The 20,424-nt window shown below is 43.2% G+C and overlaps 1 protein-coding gene across 7 annotated transcripts in view; it reads left to right on the top strand.

The window, feature by feature from the left end:
- The window catches only part of adpgk (ADP-dependent glucokinase), a 37,237-nt gene that overhangs the window by 11,855 nt on the left and 4,958 nt on the right, over positions 1-20,424 (top strand). For 5 of the 7 annotated variants that reach the window (XM_059945862.1, XM_059945865.1, XM_059945866.1 and 2 more), the window contains 3 exons: positions 5,001-5,121; positions 8,115-8,311; positions 19,594-19,692. In XM_059945862.1, coding sequence (XP_059801845.1) covers positions 5,001-5,121; positions 8,115-8,311; positions 19,594-19,692 — 417 coding nt within the window. The remainder of the gene's footprint in view (positions 1-5,000; positions 5,122-8,114; positions 8,312-19,593; positions 19,693-20,424) is intronic. The other 2 variants (XM_059945864.1, XM_059945863.1) reach the window with 1 other exon arrangement.

Consider the following 20,424-nt stretch of genomic DNA (forward strand, 5'->3'; position numbering starts at 1 on the left):
AGAGGTGAGTGAATTTGGACCACTGGAGAGGTAGGTGTGGGGGACAAAGAAATGACAAATGAACTTAAGTATTTTTCATCAATCTTCACTGTGGAAGACACCAGCAGTATGCCAGAAATTTGAACGAGTTAGGGGGCAGAAGTTAGTATAGTGGCTGTTACTAAGGAGGAGGTGCTTAGGAAGCCATAAGGTCTGAAGGTAGATAGTCACCTGGTCCAGATAGACGACACCTCAGGATTCTGAAAGAGGTAGTTGAAGAGATTGTGGAGGCATTAGTAGTGATCTTTCAAGAATCAGTAGATTCTGGGATGGTTCTAGAGCACTGGAGAATTGCAAATGACACGCTACTGTAAGAAGTGAAGGAATCAGAAGAAAGGAGTGACTTGGAAGATGTTGGAGTCCATTCTGAAGGATTAGATTTTGGGATATTTGGAAACACATGATAAAATGGACTAAAGTTTTCTTAAGGGGAAATCTTGCCTAACAAATCTGTTGAAATTCTTTGAGGAAATAACAGGTTGGATAGACAAAGGAGAGTCGGTGAATGTTGTGTACTTGGAATTTCAAAAGGTCTTTGACAAGGTGCTGCACATGAGGCTGGTTAATAAGGTAAGAGCCCATGTGTTCTAGGAAAGATACCAGCATAGATAGGGCATTTTCTGACTGGAGAAAAGGAGTGGGAATAAAGGGGGCCTTTTCTGATTAGCTATCAGTGACTAGTGGTGTTTTCAGATGTCAGTGTTAGGACTGCTTTTCACTTTCTATGCCAATGGTTTGGATAAAGGAATTGATAGCTTTGTGGCCAAGTTTGCGATGACACAAAGATCAGCTGAGGTACAGGTAGCATTGAGCCAACTAGCAATATCATCTGGTGGAGTGGTGCTGCAGCAACAACCTGGCACTCAGCGTCAGTAAGACAAAAGAGTTGATTGTGGACTTCAGGAAGGTTGAGTCGAAGGAACACATGCCAATCCTAATAGAGGGATCAGAAGTAGAGAGAGTGAGCAGTTTCAAGTTCCTGGGTGTTAGATCTTGGAGGAACTAACCTGGTCCCAACAAAGAGATTTGGCATATCAACAAATACACTCAAAAACATCTATAGATGTACCATTCTGACAGGCTGCATCATTGTCTGGTGTGGGAAGGGCTAAAAGAAGCTGTAAGGGGTTGTAAATCTAGACAGCTCCATCTTGGATATGAGCCTGCAAAGTACCCAGAACATCTTCAGGGAGTGGTGTCTCAGAAAGGTAGCGTCCATTATTAAAGACCTTCAGCAACCAGGGCATGCCTTTTTCTCACAGTTACCATCAGGTAGGAGGTTTAGAAGTCAGAAGGCGCACACTCAGCAATTCAGGAACAGCTTCGTCCCCTCTTCCTTCCGAAGCAGAAGGAGAATGGGCAAAGAAGTGGCAAATGCCATATAGTGTAGGGATTGTATAGTCATGCACTTTGATAGGACAGAAGGCTGGGGTGCAAAGGAACTTGGGAGTTCTTGTGCAGATTTACCTGAAGGTTGACTTGCAGGTTGAATTGGTAGTAGGCAAGGCAAATGAAAAGTTAGCATTCATTTCTGGAGCTCTAAAATATAAGACCAAAGTCATAATGTTGAGGCTCCACTGGTGAGGCTGCACTTGGAGTACTGCAAGCAGTTTTAGGCCTCTTATGTAAGAGAAGATGTGCTGGCAGAGGAGGTTTTCAAGAATGATTTGGGGAACAAAAAGATTAACTTTTGAGGAGTTTATGATGGCTCTGGGTCTGTACTTGCTGCAGTTTAAGAGAATTGGTGGGGGGGGTGTGGATCTCATTGAAACCTATGGAATATTGAAAGGCCTGGATTGAGATGGATATTAATTAGCTATGATGGAATGGCAGAGCAGACTCAATGGGCCGAATGTCATATAGTCTTCTGATATGTTTATGGTCCTGCTGCTTAGCCCATCCACTTAGTTTTGATGTATTGTGTTTGGAGATGTTTTTCTGCACGTCACTGCTGTAACACATAGTTATTCCGTAGGCACATTTAATGTCAGAGAAATGTATACAATATGCATCATGAAATTCTTTTTCTTAGCAAACATCCACAAAAACAGAGGAGTGCCCCGAAGAATGAATGACCGTTAAATGTTCGAACCCCAAAGCCCCCAAGCAGCAGCAAGGCAAAGCCACCCTCCCCAACCCCGCACTCAAGCATGTAGCAAAGAATCAATAAAAACACAGACTTAGAGTACCCCAAAGACTACTCGTTCACCTGGGTTTCAACATACCACAGTCTCTATCTCCCTCCCTCCCTCTCCCTTTCTCTCTTTCTCTCCCCCTCCCAGTAAAGGCACGGCAAGAGGGGAGACATAACAAAACAACTCACTGATTTATGGTGTTAAAAGTCTGTGGCATCGCTTTTCCTGAGCTCTGGGCACACAGCCAACTGCTTCTGGTCTTCCTTGTTCTCCCATGACACATGTTACGAACCCCGTAATTGAGTCACTTACCAGCAAAGATAGAGAGGTCCGTTGAAGTCTGATGGTACTATTTTTAACAGTATTTATTAGTAAAAACACACAAAAATAATATCAATGCAAACATACAGATAATATACATCATCAATACTAAATCTAAAAGTGCGGGTATAATAATAATCAATAATCAATAAGAAATAAGCTCTATCGTTGTCTAGGGGATAATGTATTGTCCGATGGAAATATAAAAGTCACTCAGTTCATTCAGGCTGCAGCCTTTGGTTGGAGTCAAGAGAGAGATTTTTAGAAACTTTCCAGCTTTTTCTTTTTATGATTTCGATCCTTCAGAGTCTCGTTGGTGTGGCCGTTCCCTTGTGGCCTCTCTTTTAGCTAAGCCGTTCTTCCGTGGTAAGGCCCCAATCCCAGGCAAAGGGAAAGGACGCATGCGAGCCCCCCACTGGCTGTCGCTATTAAACGCTGTCACGGGATTTCTAGCGTTTCTCCTGGTGCGTCTGAAGGGGTTGTTCCCCAGACCCTCTTTTATCCTTACTCACGGGATCTCAGATGTCAATCAGGTTGAGATGATGCAATTCCTCAACCAGCCCACTCTGGTCATCTCCTGAGGGCTTCAATGAATAGTACAGTATTCAATACACAATTCCGTCTCCAAGAGACAATGGCTGTTATCCGTGGCTTTGTCTTGCTGAGGCCAGGACACATTCCAAAACCTTGAGGATTCTCTCTCATTTCCTGGGTCCCAGACCCGAATTAATAGCGATCTTGCGATTCTCAAAAAGGACTTTGTACCCTTCAGCCCCTCAGAGTTCTGGCACATTAGTAACACACATCAGTCATTTTCGGCAGCACCAACCTTGAATCTGTCTGTCTCCAGAGCGAAGAAGATCCAGTACCCTGAAGACGCGCTTGGCATATCAAAAAGTGGCCGGTCTTAAGGGCCTGAGAGCAGGACCCATTCCTGCAAAGTACCAAAATCAGAGTGTAACTCCTGGTCTTCAAAAGAACATTGAAAGGGAAAGTCATTTGAGCTTTTGAGTATTTTTGAGTAAAAAAATATTTGAGGTACTTCCTTTCAGCTTGAACCAATCTGGCATTTTTGCCCACAGAACTGCTGTTCATTGATTTTTTTTTTGTTTCTCACACTATTCTCTGTAAACTATAGAGACAGTTGTGCGTAAAAATCCCAGGAAATCAACAGTTTATAAGATACTCAATTCAGCTCGTCTGGCACCAAGAATCATTCATGTAATGATCAAGCAACACACACAAAATGCTGATTTTGCAGGCCAAGCAGCTTCTATAGGAAGAAGTACAGTCGACGTTTTGGGCTGAGACCCTTTGTCAGGACTAACTGAAAGAAAAGATAGTAGTCACTTGGATCACATTTTTTTCCTTCTCCATTCTGATGTTTGGTCTGAACAACAACTAAACCTCTTAACCATGTCTGCATGCTTTTATGCATTGAGTTGCTGTCACATGATTGTCTAATTAGATTATTTGCATTAATAAGCAAAGTACCTAATAAAGTGTCTATTGAACATATGGGTTAAACTGGAGTCAGCCCTCCCTCAGCTCAGGTTGAGTGGGTGCTCTTTCCAGAGGGTAGTTATGTTTTCAATTTGTTTTTCTTGATTTATGGCTTCATTCATGTATAAAATGTGAAAGGGACATCATAGTACTGGTACTATTGACTGTAGAAAGGTACACTAACCCTGTCGTCCTCTGAGATCATTGCCAAACATTGCGAGTAGTGCTGAGTGTTGTGGCATACTATGTTGGTGCCAGTATGTGTGGCAGCACCTACAGGCTGCCCCCAGCACAGCCTTTGGTTATGTTGGTTAATGCAAGTGTCACATTTCACTATGTTTTGAAATACATGAGGTAATCTTGAATTGAAATAAATGCTAACATTTCATCTGTCTTACCACTGACTCAACCTGCAAGTTAACATTTTGAAAATAGTCCACACCTTTATTTCTTCTTCCATGACCAAGTGCTTCCCTACAGTGTATTCCTCTACCACTTTGCCATTCTCCCAATCTGTCTTAAGCCCTTCTGCATATTCCCTACTTTTTCAACAGTACCTGCCCCTCCATCTATCTTTGTATTGAGTGCAAACCTGGCCACAAAGCCATCAATTCCTTTATCCACAGCATTAACATACAACATGAAAAGAAGTGGTCCGAACACCAACCCCTGTAGAACACCACTAGTCATTGGCAGCCAACCAGAAAAGGCCCCTTTATTCCCACTCCTTGCCTCCTGTCAGTCAGCCAGTCTTCTATCCATCCTGGTATCTTTTTGATGTACACTTGATATATAAATTTGAATCTTGAGCCAGTACTGTGGCCTAAATGAGATCAGCTGCCATGATCTGATGGGGTTTAGACCTGGAGTTGTCTGTAAATGACGCAGCTGTATGTGGAGTTAACCAGTACTGCTAGCATAAGCCGGGCTGCTTTTTCACAGCCATTCTTTGCCCGCTTGTTTAGATATTGGGAAGCATTATTATTCTGTTTTTGGCTGCAGGTGCTTCTATGTGGGCCTGTGGGTCCCAAGCTTCAGGAACTCTTGGATGATCGGATTATTGTTCCCCCAGAATCTTTGCAGGAAATGGATGAGTTTCATCTCATTCTAGAATATCAGACTGGTGAGTGCAGAGTTGAGCAATCTTTTTAATCGCTACTGCTTTTTAATGTCACCATATTGTAATTTTATCTCTACATGTCAGTCAGCATCTGGAGAGGAATGGGTAGTTGACATCTCAGGTTGAGATTTGAAAGATAAGATGGAGGGTGTCAGTATAGAAAGCTGGTGGGAAGGGGTGGAGCAAGTGGCAATAGGTGATGGGTGGATCCAAGTAGGGGAGGGGGTTAGTTATAGGCCAATCTTCATTTGCCTATCAACCACCCCTCCCAATCTGAAACCTCTTTTGTTTGCCAACTCTTGCTGTACCCCTTCCCTCCATTTAATTCTGGCCATCTCCCCTTAGTCCAGATGAAGGGTCTCGACCTGAATTGCTGACTGTCCATCGAAAACCAACAGGATTCTGGCAGACCAAAGGGTGTCCTTCACCGAGCTGATGACCTTCTAGCAGCATACTGTTCCTGGGAACAGCGTGTTGCTCAGAGAGTCCTTTATTATGCAGCTGCCGTGGATGAACTGGGATTCAGGCTACATCCACACTACGCCAGATAAATCTGTAACCAAAGCTTTTTCTCTTCGTTTTTACCCTCTGTCCACACTAAAACGGCGTTTTCATCTCCCGAAACCGGAGCTTTTCAGAAACAATTTCCAGGGTGGGTATTTTTGAAAATGCTGCTCGGGCAGATCAGTGTGGATGGGGTAACCAGAGACTTCTGAAAACGCTGTCAGACGGCAGCGTGCCATTTCATTGTTTTCTTGAACGCAACCTAACAATTTCGGAACAGACGGCAAAGAGACTGAAGCCAAAAGAGCTAGAAATGTGCTCACCAAATACTTCGACACAGAACTTACTGAATAAATAAGTATACTATACTCACTTTGCCCTGTTTTCTGTCCTTGCTTGTATGAAGGTGGTTTACCTATCTATGCAAGTACTTCTCTGACAATAGATGTGTAACAGCCTAATGTAACATTGTATGGAAATACAAGATAACACTGATGCAGACATGTTTTATACATTTAACAAAGGGCTTTATTAATGCAACAGAGTTAGTCAGTTTTTCAATGTTCGTCGTCAGCTGGGCCAATCTGTCCATGAACTCCATGTCGGTTGCCGCCGTATGCTCCAGTATTTGTTTTTTTTTTAGTTTTAAGTTCTCCTGTGCACTTTTACAGTGAGATTCGACACCAAACATGTCACTTGTTTTCGGTAGATGTGTCCTGCGCGTGCGCAGGAGGAGGAGATTCGCAGAAATCCCCGTTTCAGTGTGGATAGAGTTATTTTCAAAAACGCATAGTGTGGACACCTATTATTTTTACGCAAAACTGGCTTTTTCAAAATTATCCGGTCTAGTGTGGATGTAGCCACAGCCCTTTGCATACTTCACACCTTATTAGCAAATCCAGAGTCTGCAAAGAGCAACTGCAATGGTGAGTGATGCCTTTCACAATTACATTGCTTACTTATACAGTCAGCCCTCCTTATCTGTGGGAGATTGGTTCCAGGACCCATCGCGGATACCAAAAAACGCGGTTGCTCAAGTCCCTTATTTAACTTGTCTCAGTGCCGTGAACTTTAGGACCCAGCAGAACCCCAGACCTTTATTTTATCTGTCTCAGTGTGGTGGTCTTTAGGACCCGGAGGAGCTCTGAATCCGCAGTGTTTCTGTTCACGAAAATAATCACGATTGAAAATAAAGTGGAAATAATAAAGCGATCGGAAGGAGATGAAATGGCATCAGTCATTGGAAAAGCGTTAGGCTACAGTTGGTCAACGATCAGAACAATTTTAAAGGATAAAGTGAGAAAGGCCCTGCCCCGATGAAAGCTACAATTATTACTAAGCAATGCAGTGGTTTAATTATTGAAATGCATACATTTCTTAAGTGTTTTATATGCATAGAAAGCTAAAATATATAATATATACTAAGACAAACATTTGACTAACTGACGCTAAATACCAGATGTACCTGTTCTGACTTACTTAGAGAACTTAAGTTTTTTCAATCCTGATGCACGATAACCTACACACATCCTCCCATATACTTTAAATCATCTCTAGAATATTTATAATACCTAATACAATGTAAATGCTGTGCAAATAGTTGTTATACTGCGTTGTTTAGGGAATAATGATAAGAAAAAAGTCTATACATGCTTGAGCAACAAGTGCTGGAAGAGCACTTCCAGGTTTTCTCGATTCGCAGTTGGTTGAATTCATGTGTGCAGAACTCGTGGATAAGGAGGGCCGACTATACCTTCCACTCTTAGAATGTTCTAAAGCATTGGACCGATGAAATATCTTTAAATGTGGTTACTACTATAACCTAGGAAGAACAGCAAACATTGAATGTGTGACAACATCATAACAAGCATCAGTGTGATGTCCAGCTAGAAAATTCAGAAAACTGAAGGCCAAATATGTTATGTTTTATTGAGGATTGAAGTCTCACCAAGATTGAAAAAGAATAGGACAGGAAAAATTGATGTGAATAGTGGTCAGTTTGTGTTCAAAGCTGAGTTGTTCCTTATCAGTAGATTCCCCAGATTGAACAGAAGTAAAAAATTCCATTGTTGTGTGTGAGATCTGCAATTGCCAAGTTGGCTCTGAGTTGCTTGTCTTACTCTGTTGATAATACCTTTCTAGGATTCCTCTTTTAGCTTCCAGAGTTTGGAAGGGGTGCTGACCAGCGATAACCCTCTTTGACTACTTGAGCATGCAAATGGACATGACATAGAGCCCTTCGATGGGAATTTACTAGCAATGTCACTTCAAGTTACAAAAACTCTGGTCAAGAGTTTAAAATGTCAGGGAATGTTTTGATGTTTTAACAAGTTATGCGTTTTCCCCTTTTCCCACCTCTTGTCCACAGCCTTGCATTCAGTGATAGCTGCCTGGGAAAAGTTGATGACAAATGCACTGACACATGGATTATTATATATTGCCAATGTCTGTTGTTGAGAAGAATTAAGCTAAATGTAGGCTCTTTTGTGTAGGGCAAAACTGGGGGGAGATTGAGGCACCTCATGCCAATCGCTTCATCTTCTCCCACGATGTGTCGAATGGAGAAATGAAAATGTTGGAGACCCTTATATCAAGTCTGGAGGAATTTAAACCTGAGCTTGTTGTTCTTTCGGGTTTACACATGATGGAGGGACGGGGAAAGAAAGCACGAGATAAGAGACTAGAGGAGGTAAGATAAAAGTATGAACTAACTTGGCATTGAATGTATCCGGTCCTTTAATGCTTTGAACTCCTTGAGGCTTTGCAGTATTTATCTTTGTTGGAATTGTCTCCCAACCCTATCTTAAACATCTCTACATTCTTACTAACAAAAAGGGCAGCACAATACCACTTAGCTTAACGTTATTATAGTGGTGAGGGCTCGTTGAGCTAGAATGATCTGTTACCATGCTTTTGGGATTGTAAATTCTGATTGGCCTTCTATAGAGTTGTTGAGAGATTGGGACAGAGTTTGACACCAAGAAATAGAAGATTTCACTGAAAATTACAAAGTTCTGGCAGGGTTCACAGAGGGTATTGCCCCTGCTTAAGCTGTCCAGAACTAAAAATACTCTGTGCTATTGGGATTTTATATGCTTTCTGTTGAAGTGCTGGAATGTGATTTTAATTGGTTGGTTATAAGTTTATTGTTACTGTACTGAGGTGCAGTGAAAAGCTTTGTTTTGCATGTCATTCGTTCAGAGTATTTATCATATCAGTACATTGAGCTGGCACAAGGGAAACACAATAAGAGAATGCAGAATAGTGTTACAGTTCCAGAGAAAGTGCAGTACAGGCAGATAAAGTATAGAGGTTAGCATGACGCTATAACATCTCAGAGTTTGGAGTTCAATCCATCCAAGTTTGTATGTCCTCTCTGAGAAATGTGTGGGTTTCCTCCTACAATCCAAAGCTGTACTGGTTGGGAGGTTATCTGGCCATTGTAAATCGTCCCATGATTAGGCTGGGGTTCAACCAGTGGGTAGCTGGTGGCACAGCTTGAAGGGCTGGAAGGGTCAATTTCATGCTGTATCTCTAAATAAATAAAATAAAGACCATGACCAAGTAGATTGTGAGATCAGGAGTCCATCTTATTGTGGTTGGTTGTGTGTCATATCTGACAATGAGGGTAGAGTTTTTAAAATGGAAGACTATTGCACAGGGGTAGTTCCACTCTCTCAATCTCAGATGTCTGGGTCCAGTGGTACGAGTAGTCTTCACAACTGGGGTCTTTCTTTCTTGCAGTGGAATGCATTGACAACATCCCCTTTACCATCCACAAGGTGTTGTAGTACCACCTTCCGGGCAGTGGATCTTACTGTTGAACTCATCTGCCTAGTGTGCTGGAGCTGATGTCACATACTAGGACGGGCATATCCCTATCTCACTGGGGTATGAGGCCCTCCAGTTACCCTGACCTGTTTAAGCCTGACTGTCAAAACGTTGTAGCTGCTGTTGTATGCTAACAGCTACCTGGAGAGCTGAGTGTCCAATGGGGCCCAAAGGTGATTGAGCTGTCCCAGAATGGATTTGACAAGCCCCTTCACCAGAGATGTTACTCTTCCCTAGGCATCCCTTGTACATGAGGTCTATTCAAGTCTAATAATAAGTTTGCCTTTTCCCCACTTTATGAATAAAATGCCATTGCTGCTACACTTACCTAAGAATTTTTGCCTCTTTGTTATTTTTTGGTCTGCTTTTATTACTTTTTAGAAGGCTTCAGTGCAATTGTCAGAATTTACACTTCTGCTCTGATGCAGTGCTGATGTTCTCACCCTCTGCACATTTGTTGAATTGTCACAGAAGAATTTTTCTCCTTCCATTAATAGACAACTGGATTCTGATTCATTTCTTTCAACAGAAGTCATTATTGATCTGCGAGTATCACTTTACTTATCAAATGCTCAACTTATAAAGATTCACCACAATAACACAGTCAAGTTGTGAGGATATGTGTCCCTGATTTACAAAGCTTTCTTTCACTGTAACGAATAATCATTACAGGTGGCAGAGAAAGATGATTTCATTGTTAGCAGCTGAAATCCCAGGAGATGCAACTGTACCAACAAAGGTCAGAGTCCACTCCACTGACACCTCCTCTGAAATACACAGCTGTTCGCAAATCATTCTCACAAGTATCTCTTGAGAGGAATGGCATCTAATTGACACAATTGACTATTGAAAAGACATTAAACTCTGATAATTTGTTACTTCAGGACATTGGTATGCTAGACTGGCAGGTTTCCGGCACAATTAGACATTGTTCCTGTTAGTATCCCAATCTGTTTTTAATTCAATATAATAAATTTTCTAGTGAACCAGGTGAATTTGGAGGGATGTGGGAAGTGGGGCCCCTATCTTTTTAAAGAGGGTGCAGGAAACTGATGGTGAGCCAGATGGCAAACACCTAGTGCATTATCAGAGTGTTACTCTATAGGTTCTTATTGTTTATGGAGATAGTTTTCCCTGGGTATACATATCCTGTAGAACAATAATGGTGTGTGTAACTGAGAGACTAAAAATGATGTGTGAAGCTTGTGGTAAATAGAATCAGTAGCATGTACTCCTGAGTTTGATTATCCAAGAAAAGGCTGGATTGTTGTGGCAAGATTAGGGTGCCACAGCAGCAGTTAGCAAGATATTGTTACAGCTCAGATTGTTGGGGCTTAATTCCGACGCTGTCTGTAAAGAGTTTGTATGTTTCTCTATAGACTCTATAGTCGGGAGCAGACAGGAGATTTTGTGGAAGTGAGAATGAAACCCGCATGGTTTGTTGCCTCCCGGGTGCCAGGATCCGGGATGTCTCTGTGCATGACATCCTGGTACGAGAGGGAAAGCAACCAGAAGTTGTGATACATGTTGGGACCAACGACATAGGAAGGAAGAGGGATGAGGTCCTGAAGTGTGAGTTTCGGGAACTAGGCAGAAGGCTGAAGAACAGGACCTCAAGGGTGGTGCTCTCAGGATTGCTGCCAGTACTACGTGATAGTGATGGTAAGAATTGGAGGAGATGGCAGTTGAATGTGTGGCTGAGGAGTTGGTGCAGGGTTTTAGATTTTTGGACCATTGGGATCTCTTCTGGGGAAGGTGGGACCTGTACAGATTGGATGGGTTGCACCTGAACTCAAGGGGGAGCAATATCCTTGCTGGCAGGTTTGCTAGCATGGTTCGGGAGGGGTTAAACTAATTTACAAGGGGGATGGGACCCAGAGCGATAAAGAAGTGCATGGAGTAAAGCCAGATCTAGCATATAGAGAGGCTTTGAGGAAAGGGCAGCAGAATAAAGGGTATAAAGGTAGTAAGGTAGAAGGGCTAAAGTGTGTGTACTTCAATGCAAGAAGCATCAGGAACAAAGGTGATGAACTGAGAGCTTGGATACATACATGGAATTATGATGTAGTGTCCATTACGGAGACTTGGCTGGCAGGAATGGATTCTCAATATTCCTGGATTTCAGTGCTTTAAAAGGGATAGGGAGGGGGGAAAGGGGAGGAGGAGTGACATTACTGGTCGGGGATACTATTACAGAAAGGGTGGGTCATGTAGCAGGATCCTCTTCTGAGTCGGTATGGGTGGAAGTCAGGAACAGGAAGGGAGCAGTTACTCTACTGGGGGTATTCTATAGGTCCCTTGGTAGCAGCAGAGATACCGAGGAGCAGATTGGGAGGCAGATTTGGGAAAGACGCAAAAATAACAGGGTTGTTATCATGGGTGACTTTAACTTCCCTAATATTGATTGGCACTTGATTAGTTGCAAGGGTGTAGATGGGGCAGAGTTTGTTAAGTGTGTCCAGGATGGATTCCTGTCACAGTATGTTGACAGACCGACTAGGGGGAATGCCATACTAGATGTAGTATTAGGTAACGAACCGGGTCAGGTCACAGATCTATCAGTGGGTGAGCATCTGGGGGACAGTGATCACCGCTCCCTGACCTTTAGCATTATCATGGAAAAGGATAGAATCAGAGAGGATAGGAAAATTTTTATTTGGAGAAGGGCAAATTATGAGGCTAAGGCTAGAACTTGCGGGTGTGAATCAGGATGATGTTTTTGCAGGGAAATGTACTATGGTCACGTGGTTGATGTTTAAGGATCTCTTGCAGGATGTTAGGGATAAATTTGTCCTGGTGAGGAAGATAAAGAATGGTAGGGTGAAGGAACCATGGGTGACAAGTGAAGTGGAAAATCTAGTGAGGTGGAAGAAGACAGCATACATGAGGTTTAGGAAGCAAGGATCAGATGGGTCTATTGAGGAATATAGGTGATGCACCATCAATAACTCACTCTGAGACGTAAAGGCGAGATATCAGCTTTTATTGACTGGAAGAAGGAACCAGCAGTGAGTGACCACCATACTACATCCTGGAGACTGAGAGGGCGGGCTCAGGCCGTGATCGCCTTTATACAAGGGTCTGTGGGAGGAGCCACAGGAGCAGTCAGCAGGGGGCGTGTCCAGACAGGCACACGTAGTTCACCACAATAGGGTAGCAAGAAAGGAGCTTAAGAAGGGCAAGAGATCTCTTGAGAAGAGCAAGAAGGGGTTATGACAAGGCCTTGGCGAGTAGAGTAAAGGAAAACCCCAAGGCATTCTTCAATTATGTGAAAAACAAAAGGATGACAGGAGTGAAGGTAGGACCGATTAGAGATAAAAGTGTGAAGATGTGCCTGGAGGCTGTGGAAGTGAGCGAGGTCCTCAATGAATACTTCTCTTCAGTATTCACCACTGAGAGGGAACTTGATGACGGTGAGGACAATATGAGTGAGGTTGATGTTTTGGAGCATGTTGATATTAAGGGAGAGGAGGTGTTGGAGTTGTTAAAATACATTAGGACGGATAAGTCCCTGCGGCCTGATGAGTATTCCCCAGGGTGTTGCACAAGGCAAGGGAAGAGATTGCTGAACCTCTGGCTAGGATCGTTATGTCCTCGTTGTCCACGGGAATGGTACCGGAGGATTGGAGGGAGGTGAATGTTGTCCCCTTGTTCGAAAAAGGTAGTAGGGATAGTCCAGGTAATTATAGACCAGTGAGCCTTACGTCTGTGGTGGGAAAGCTGTTGGAAAAGATTCTTAGAGATAGGATCTACGGGCATTTAGAGAATCGTGGTCTGATCAGGGACAGTCAGCATGGCTTTGAGAAGGGCAGAACATGCCTAACGAGCCTGATAGAGTTCTTTGAGGAGGTGACCAGGCATACAGATGAGGATAGTGCAGTGGATGTGATCTACATTGATTTTAGTAAGGCATTTGACAAGGTTCCACATGGTAGGCTTATTCAGAAAGTCAGAAGGCATGGGATCCAGGGAAGTTTGGCCAGGTGGATTCAGAATTGGCTTGCCTGCAGAACGCAGAGGGTCGTGGTGGAGGGAGTACATTCAGATTGGAGGGTTGTGACTAGTGGTGTCCCACAAGGATTTGTTCTGGGACCTCTACTTTTCGTGATTTTTATTAATGATCTGGATGTGGGGTTAGAAGGGTGGGTTGGCAAGTTTGCAGATGACACAAAGATTGGTGGTGTTGTAGATAGTGTAGAGGATTGTCAAAGATTGCAGAGAGACATTGATAGGATGCAGAAGTGGGCTGACCAGTGGCAGATGGAGTTCAACTTGGAGAAGTGTGAGGTGGTACACTTTGGAAGGACAAACTCCAAGGCAGAGTACAAAGTAAATGGCAGGATACTTGGAAGTGTGGAGGAGCAGAGGGATCTATGGGTACATGTCCACAGGTAGATAGGGTAGTTAAGAAAGCTTATGGGGCGTTAGCTTTCATAAGTCGAGGGATAGAGTTTAAAAAACACGATGTAATGATGCAGCTCTATAAAACTCTAGTTAGGCCACACTTGGAGTACTGTGTCCAGTTCTGGTCACCTCAGTATAGGAAGGATGTGGAAGCATTGGAAAGGGTACAGAGGAGATTTATCAGGATGCTGCCTGGTTTAGAGAGTATGGATTATGATCAGAGATTAAGGGAGCTAGGGCTTTACTCTTTGGAGAGAAGGAGGATGAGAGGAGACATGATAGAGGTGTACAAGATATTAAGAGGAATAGACAGAGTGGACAGCCATCGCCTCTTCCCCAAGGCACCACTGCTCCGTACAAGAGGACATGGCTTTAAATTAAGGGAAGGGAAGTTCAAGGGGGGATATTAGAGGAAGGTTTTTCACCTTATTAGAGGTGGTTGGTGCGTGGATTGCATTGCCTGAGTCAGTGGTGGAGGCAGACACACTAGTGAAGTTTAAGAGACTACTAGACAAGTATATGGAGGAATTTAAAGTGGGGGGTTATATGGGAGGCAGGGTTTGAGGGTTGGCACAACATTGTGGGCCGAAGGGCCTGTAATGTGCTGTACTATTCTATGTTCTATATTCTCTACTTGGTTTGCTCCCATATTCCAAAGATGTTCTGGTCAGTAGATTAATTGGTCATTGTAAACTGTCCTGGCTCGGGTTAAATAGGCGTGTTGCTCGTCAGTATGGCTAGTTTGGCCAAAAAGCCTGTTCCATGCTGTATCCCATTCTTCTGCAGCTCCCCCATTACCTTGTTATCATTTCCTATCAGTGATCTAATGTACATGCTCCCCTGAGCCTAGTGTCACTTCATGGACCTACAATAAATCTTTGTATGTAAGCTATTGTGATGTATCTGATGTATTTGTATTTCTGTTTTTTAAATTGTGTTTTTTTTTATCTTATTGTGATTTTGTTTTGGTGCTGTATTGGATCCAGAGTAACAATTGTTTTGTTCTCCTTTACACTTGTGTACTGGAAGTGACATTGAATAATCTTGAGTCTTGTCATGAAGTAACATGAAAGAACAGAAAGGGATGGTGGATCTTAAGAAGGTGCTGACATATCCAAGGTCAGCAGCTGCTGGTTTGTATGTTTCTTTAAGTGTACCAACCTGCCATGTGCAGGTGCTATGATGGCAGGAGACTTTTCAAAGCTAAGGTGAATCAAGCAAAGTCATTTCTACCCTTAGCAAGTAAAAATAGACAATGCTGAAGACACTCGGAGGTCATTAGTGTCTGACCTGAAACATTAACCTTGCTTCTCTTTCCATTGGATTTGATTACCTGAGATTCAGATTTACTTTATCACATGTACTGTACATCAAAAGATACAGTGAAATGCGTTGTTTACTTTAACAATGAACACACCCAAGGAATTGCTGGGGAAGCCTACAAGTATGGCCACATATTCCAGCACAAACATAGCATGATGGCCAACCTGGGGATTGCTGGTTTCTCCAGTACCTACAGACTCAACCTTCGACCACAGACTCTGAACATTAGTCCTGATTCATCTATTACCTCGGTCTCTAAATCTCCCTCATCCCTGACTCCTAGCTCCCTTTGTCCTCAGAACAGCTAGAAACCAAAACACTAAATCTGAGCCACAACATCAATGGACCTAAAGTGTTCTCAGCCTTTTCTACTTTTATTTCAGATTTCCAACCTCTGCAGTTTTTAAAAAATTTCTATCTTCTTAAGATGTTTTACAAGGATCAGCTGGGAAGGAGGATACCCTGCCATGTGTATATCTTGAGGTAAACCAAACTGCTTTGGGTTTCGTGTAAACCAAAGATTGCCCTCCATTGGGAGGCAATGCTGAGAGTGACTCTGATCTTAAGCCTCTTTTAGTCCACCACGCATACAACCATAATCATCATCCTCAAACAGAGAAAGTCGCAGCCATCTGCAAAGCCCAAAATCCTATTGCAGTCACAAGAGGGAAGCTGATTGATTCTCCACCCGAAGAACTGGATAGCTGTCCAGATCAACAACTTTCTAAAGCATTTCTTTACCATTTGAATCTCAAAGTTCAAAGTATGCTTACCATTAATTCATTTTCTTGCAAGCACCCACAGGAAAATGAAGTACAATAGAAACCATGAAAACGATACATAACAAAGGCAGTGTCCCATAATGCCATAGGACATAGGAGCAGAATTAGGCCCATCAAGTCTGCTCCACCATTCCATCATGGCTGATTTATTATTGCTCACAACCACATTTTCTTGCCTTCTCCCCGTAACCTTTGACACCCTGGCTAACCAAGAACCTATCAACCTTTATTAAATATACTAAAGAACCTGGCCAGCACAGTCATCTGTGGCAATGAATTCCACAGACTCACTTCCATCTGGCCAAATAAATTGCTCTTCATCTCTGTTCTAAATAGATGCCCCTCTCTTCTGAGGCTGTGCCCTGGTCCTAGACTCGCCCATTATGTGAAGTATCCTCTCCACATCTATGGCTAGGCCTTTCAGTATTTGACAGGTTTCAATCAGATACCCCTCATTCTAAACTCCAGCGAGTACAGACCCAGAGCCATTAAATGCTCCTCATACATTAACCCTTTTATTCCTGGAATAATTCTAAGGACCTCATCTGGACCCTCTGCAATGCTAGCACACCCTTTTTTAGATAAAGGGCCCAAAACGGCTCACAATACCTCCAAGTGAGATCTGACCTATGCCTTATAAAGCCTCAGGATTACATACTTACTCTTATTCTCATTGTCTCAAAATGAATGACAATATTGTAATTGCTGTCCTTAACTTGACTCAATCTGCAAGATGACCTTTTAGGGAATCCTGCACAAGGACTCCCAAGTCCCTTTGCACCTCAGATTTTCTGAATTTTCTCCCTGTTAAATAGTCTACTCCTTTATTCCTTCGATTAATGTGCATGACCATACACTTTCCTACTATATTCCATCTGTCCCTGAAAGTGAGACAACAAGCTGAGAGTCTGTTCAGTGACATCTGGTCCTGGAGCCCGATGGTTGGAGGGCAACAACTCTTGTACTTCAAACACAAGCAAGTCTGTAGGTGCTGGAAGACCAAAGCAACACAGAGAATGCTGGAGGAACTCAGCAGGTCAGGTAGCATCTATGGAAATGAATAAATGATCGATGTTTCGGGCCAAGATCCTTCTTTAGGACTGGGAAGGAAGTGGGGAAAATGCCAGAATAAAAAGGTGGGGAGAGGGGTAGGAGGACCAGCTAGAAGGTGATAGGTGAAGCCAGATGGATAGGAAAGATAAAGGGTTGGAGAGGAAGGAGTTTGATAGGAGAGAAGAGGGGACCCTAGGAGAAAAGGGAGGAGGAGGGGATCCAGGGGGAGGTGATAAGCAGGTGAGCAAAGTTAAGAGGTCTGAGTGGGAAATAGAGGAAGAGTGCAAATTTTTTTAATTGGAAGGACAAATTGATATCCACACCATCAGGTTAGAGGCTACCCAGATAGAATATAATGTGATGCTCCTCATTGTGCTTGTCCACCAGCAAGTTCTGCTTTTGGTGGAGAAGGAGGCAGTGTGCCTATTTATGATGGGTCTCATCAATGTAGAGGAGGCCGCAATGGAAACATCAGATCTGGGGTCCCAAACCTGTTGTAGTTTGAGCTGAAGACTTGCCATTTAAGTACATCAAATAACATTGACTTCTTTCTAATTTCTGTAGTTCCTATTCTATTTAAGATGCCAGATGCAGACTCTCCAGTGATAACATCATTCTCCTTCTGGCACACCTTTCTGTATATCAGCTCTCCCATCAGAAGGGGACAGACAGCTCAAAACATGTGTTTTTCTGACCTATGTTTGTGTCAGATGATTTCAGGATTGTTGCAGTATTGAAAACTGGTCCTGATTTTGCAACAATCCTGTAATCTGCTGTACAATAAGATCCATGTAAACCATACATAACCAAGTTTAGTCCTTTGGAACTTGTTTTCGATATGGGCTTGCACTCAAGCAAGTTCAAAGTTAATTCCTTATCAAGGTGCATATATGGCACCATATACAACTGTGAGATTCATTTTTCTTGTGGGCATACTCAATAAGTCCACATTAGATTAATAACCATGATAGAACCAAGAAGGAAACACACCAATTCCATCAGTGTGCAAAAGACAATGAACTGTACAAATACAGAAAAAAAATAATAGTAAATAAACAAGCATTAAAGATCAAGAACATTTGATAAAGTCCTTCAAAATACGAGGGGTGATTGATAAGTGGCCTGAGGTAGAAGGAGATGAGTTATACAGCTCTTGTTACGTGTACATGCGGGTCAACTCTTTGAGTGATTATGCAAAAAGTTTGAAGTTAACTCATCTCCTTTTCTACCTTAGACCACAAACTTATCAATCACCCCTGATGAGTTTATTAACTGATGAGTTATTAACTTCAAACTTTCTGCATAATTACTCAGAGTTGAACTGTATGTGCATGTAACAAGAGCTGTATAACTCATCTCCTTCTACCTTATCAATCACCCCTGCTGTGGACACTTTCTGGAGGAACAAGATCCATATGCTCCACGATCACTGGACTAAGTGTGTAAACGTAGGAAGGGACTATGTTGAAAAATAAATGTGCTAGGTTTTCTAAAATTGACTCCTTCTACCTTAGGTCACAAACTTATGAATCACCCCTTGTAAGTCCATAGGTTGTGGGAGCATTTCAACGATAGGGCAAGTGATTGTCGAGTGAAGTTACCCCTTTGGTTCAAGAGCCTGATGGCTGAGGAGTAATAACTGTTCCTGGACCTGGTAGTGAGTCCTGAGTTCCTGTACCACCTTCCTGATGGCAGCAGCAAGAAGAGACCTTGACTTAGGTGGTGGGGGACCCTGATGATGGATGATACTTTCCTGTGACCATGCTCTGTGTAGATATGCTCAATGGTGGGAAGGGCTTTACCCATGATAGACTGGGCTGTATCCACAATTTTTTGTGGGATTATCTGTTCACAGGTATTGGTGTTTTCATATCAGGTTGTGATGCAGCCAGTTGGTATACTAACCACCACACATCGACAGAAGTTTGTCAGAACTTTAGATGTCGTGAAATTTTGAAAGCTGTGAAGGAAGTAAAGGCGCTACTGTGCTTACTTACTGGGCCCAGAAGGGGTCCTCTGAAATAGAACACTGAGGAATTTAAAGTTTCTACCTCTGATCCCCAGATGAGGACTGGCTTATGAACCTCCTGTTTCCTCCTCCTGAAGATCAGCTTCTTGGTCTTGCTGACATTGTGTAAGAGATTGTTGTGGCATCACTCAGTCGGATTTTCAGTCTCTCTCTTCCCCCCCCCCCCCATGCTGATTTGTTACCACCTTTGATGTGGCTAGTGACAGTGGTGTGAACTGACTGCAGTCTGCAAGTGAGGAAGTTGAGGATCCAGTTGCACAAGGAGGTATTGAGGCCAAGGTCTTGAAGCTTATTGATTAGTTTAGAGGGAATGATGGTATTAATGCTGTCAAGAAAACTGAGGTCTTCCCAAGTGAGGAGCAGAGGGTCAACAATAACTAAGAGCATTTCATTACTTGCTGAAGGTTAGTATTGGATTTTGTTATGACAATTCTAAATGTTTCTTAAAGCAGGATTGATATTTCTCTGAACTGTAACCAATGTCTGTTTAAGCTTGAACATAATGACTTCTGTTCGCTCCACCCATTCCCCAATTAATCCACATCACAGGTGAGCCTGTTAATCTCTCAGATCCCCAGTGAAATCACGGTGCACCTGGAGCTTGCCAGCATGACAGACACCGCGTACATGAATACAATTGTGGAACAGGTAATGATTGTTTTTGGGGTAGATGAAGGGTATAGATTAGTGGTCACCAACCTTTTTAAGCCCAAGATCCCCTACCTCGGCCTTAGTAAAATGCAAGATCGACCCCACATTTGTTAGTTATAGGCATGTGCACCAGGGCAGAAAAGACCGGAAGTAAAACCCGCAACCTGGAAGTAGAAATAATATATAAACCCTGGGGGTACCCACCTTTTTTTTGCACTGCGGACCGGTTTAATGTTGATGATATTCTTGTGGACCGGCCGATGGGGGTGGGGGGTGGTGTTAATCATGACCGGAATACAGCGATACTTGAAGCAGGTTCCTTAAGTCCAGCCTATTCTAGTTTTTGTGGCTCTCGGCTTCTGTCCCACTTGCTCACATTTTTTCCGCTGAGAAAACTCAGTGGGTTCGTCTTTAAGTGCTGGGTGCTTGGACTCAGGGTACTGAAGCAGTTTTGAGACGGTGCCTCATTAGACAACCTCCCGCCCGCTGGCCACCAGACGCCTTGGCCAGGTGCGGCTGGTTGTGGGTGGGGTGAGAGGACAAGGTCAGAGCCGGAGGTCCCCGTACTGGGGCCGTGGCGGTCACAGTCTGGAGAGCGCGGCCGATCGAGCTGGGAGTGTGACAGAGCGCCCACCCGCCCCGCCCCCCCCCCCCCCCCCCCCCGGAAGGATCTATCGGCCGACAAATGTTTGTTTCAGTAGATCACAGTGTGGTAGCTGCTCTGATACT

The sequence above is a fragment of the Hypanus sabinus genome, chromosome 21 (assembly GCF_030144855.1).
Source record: "Hypanus sabinus isolate sHypSab1 chromosome 21, sHypSab1.hap1, whole genome shotgun sequence".
In the NCBI taxonomy this organism is placed as follows: domain Eukaryota; kingdom Metazoa; phylum Chordata; class Chondrichthyes; order Myliobatiformes; family Dasyatidae; genus Hypanus; species Hypanus sabinus.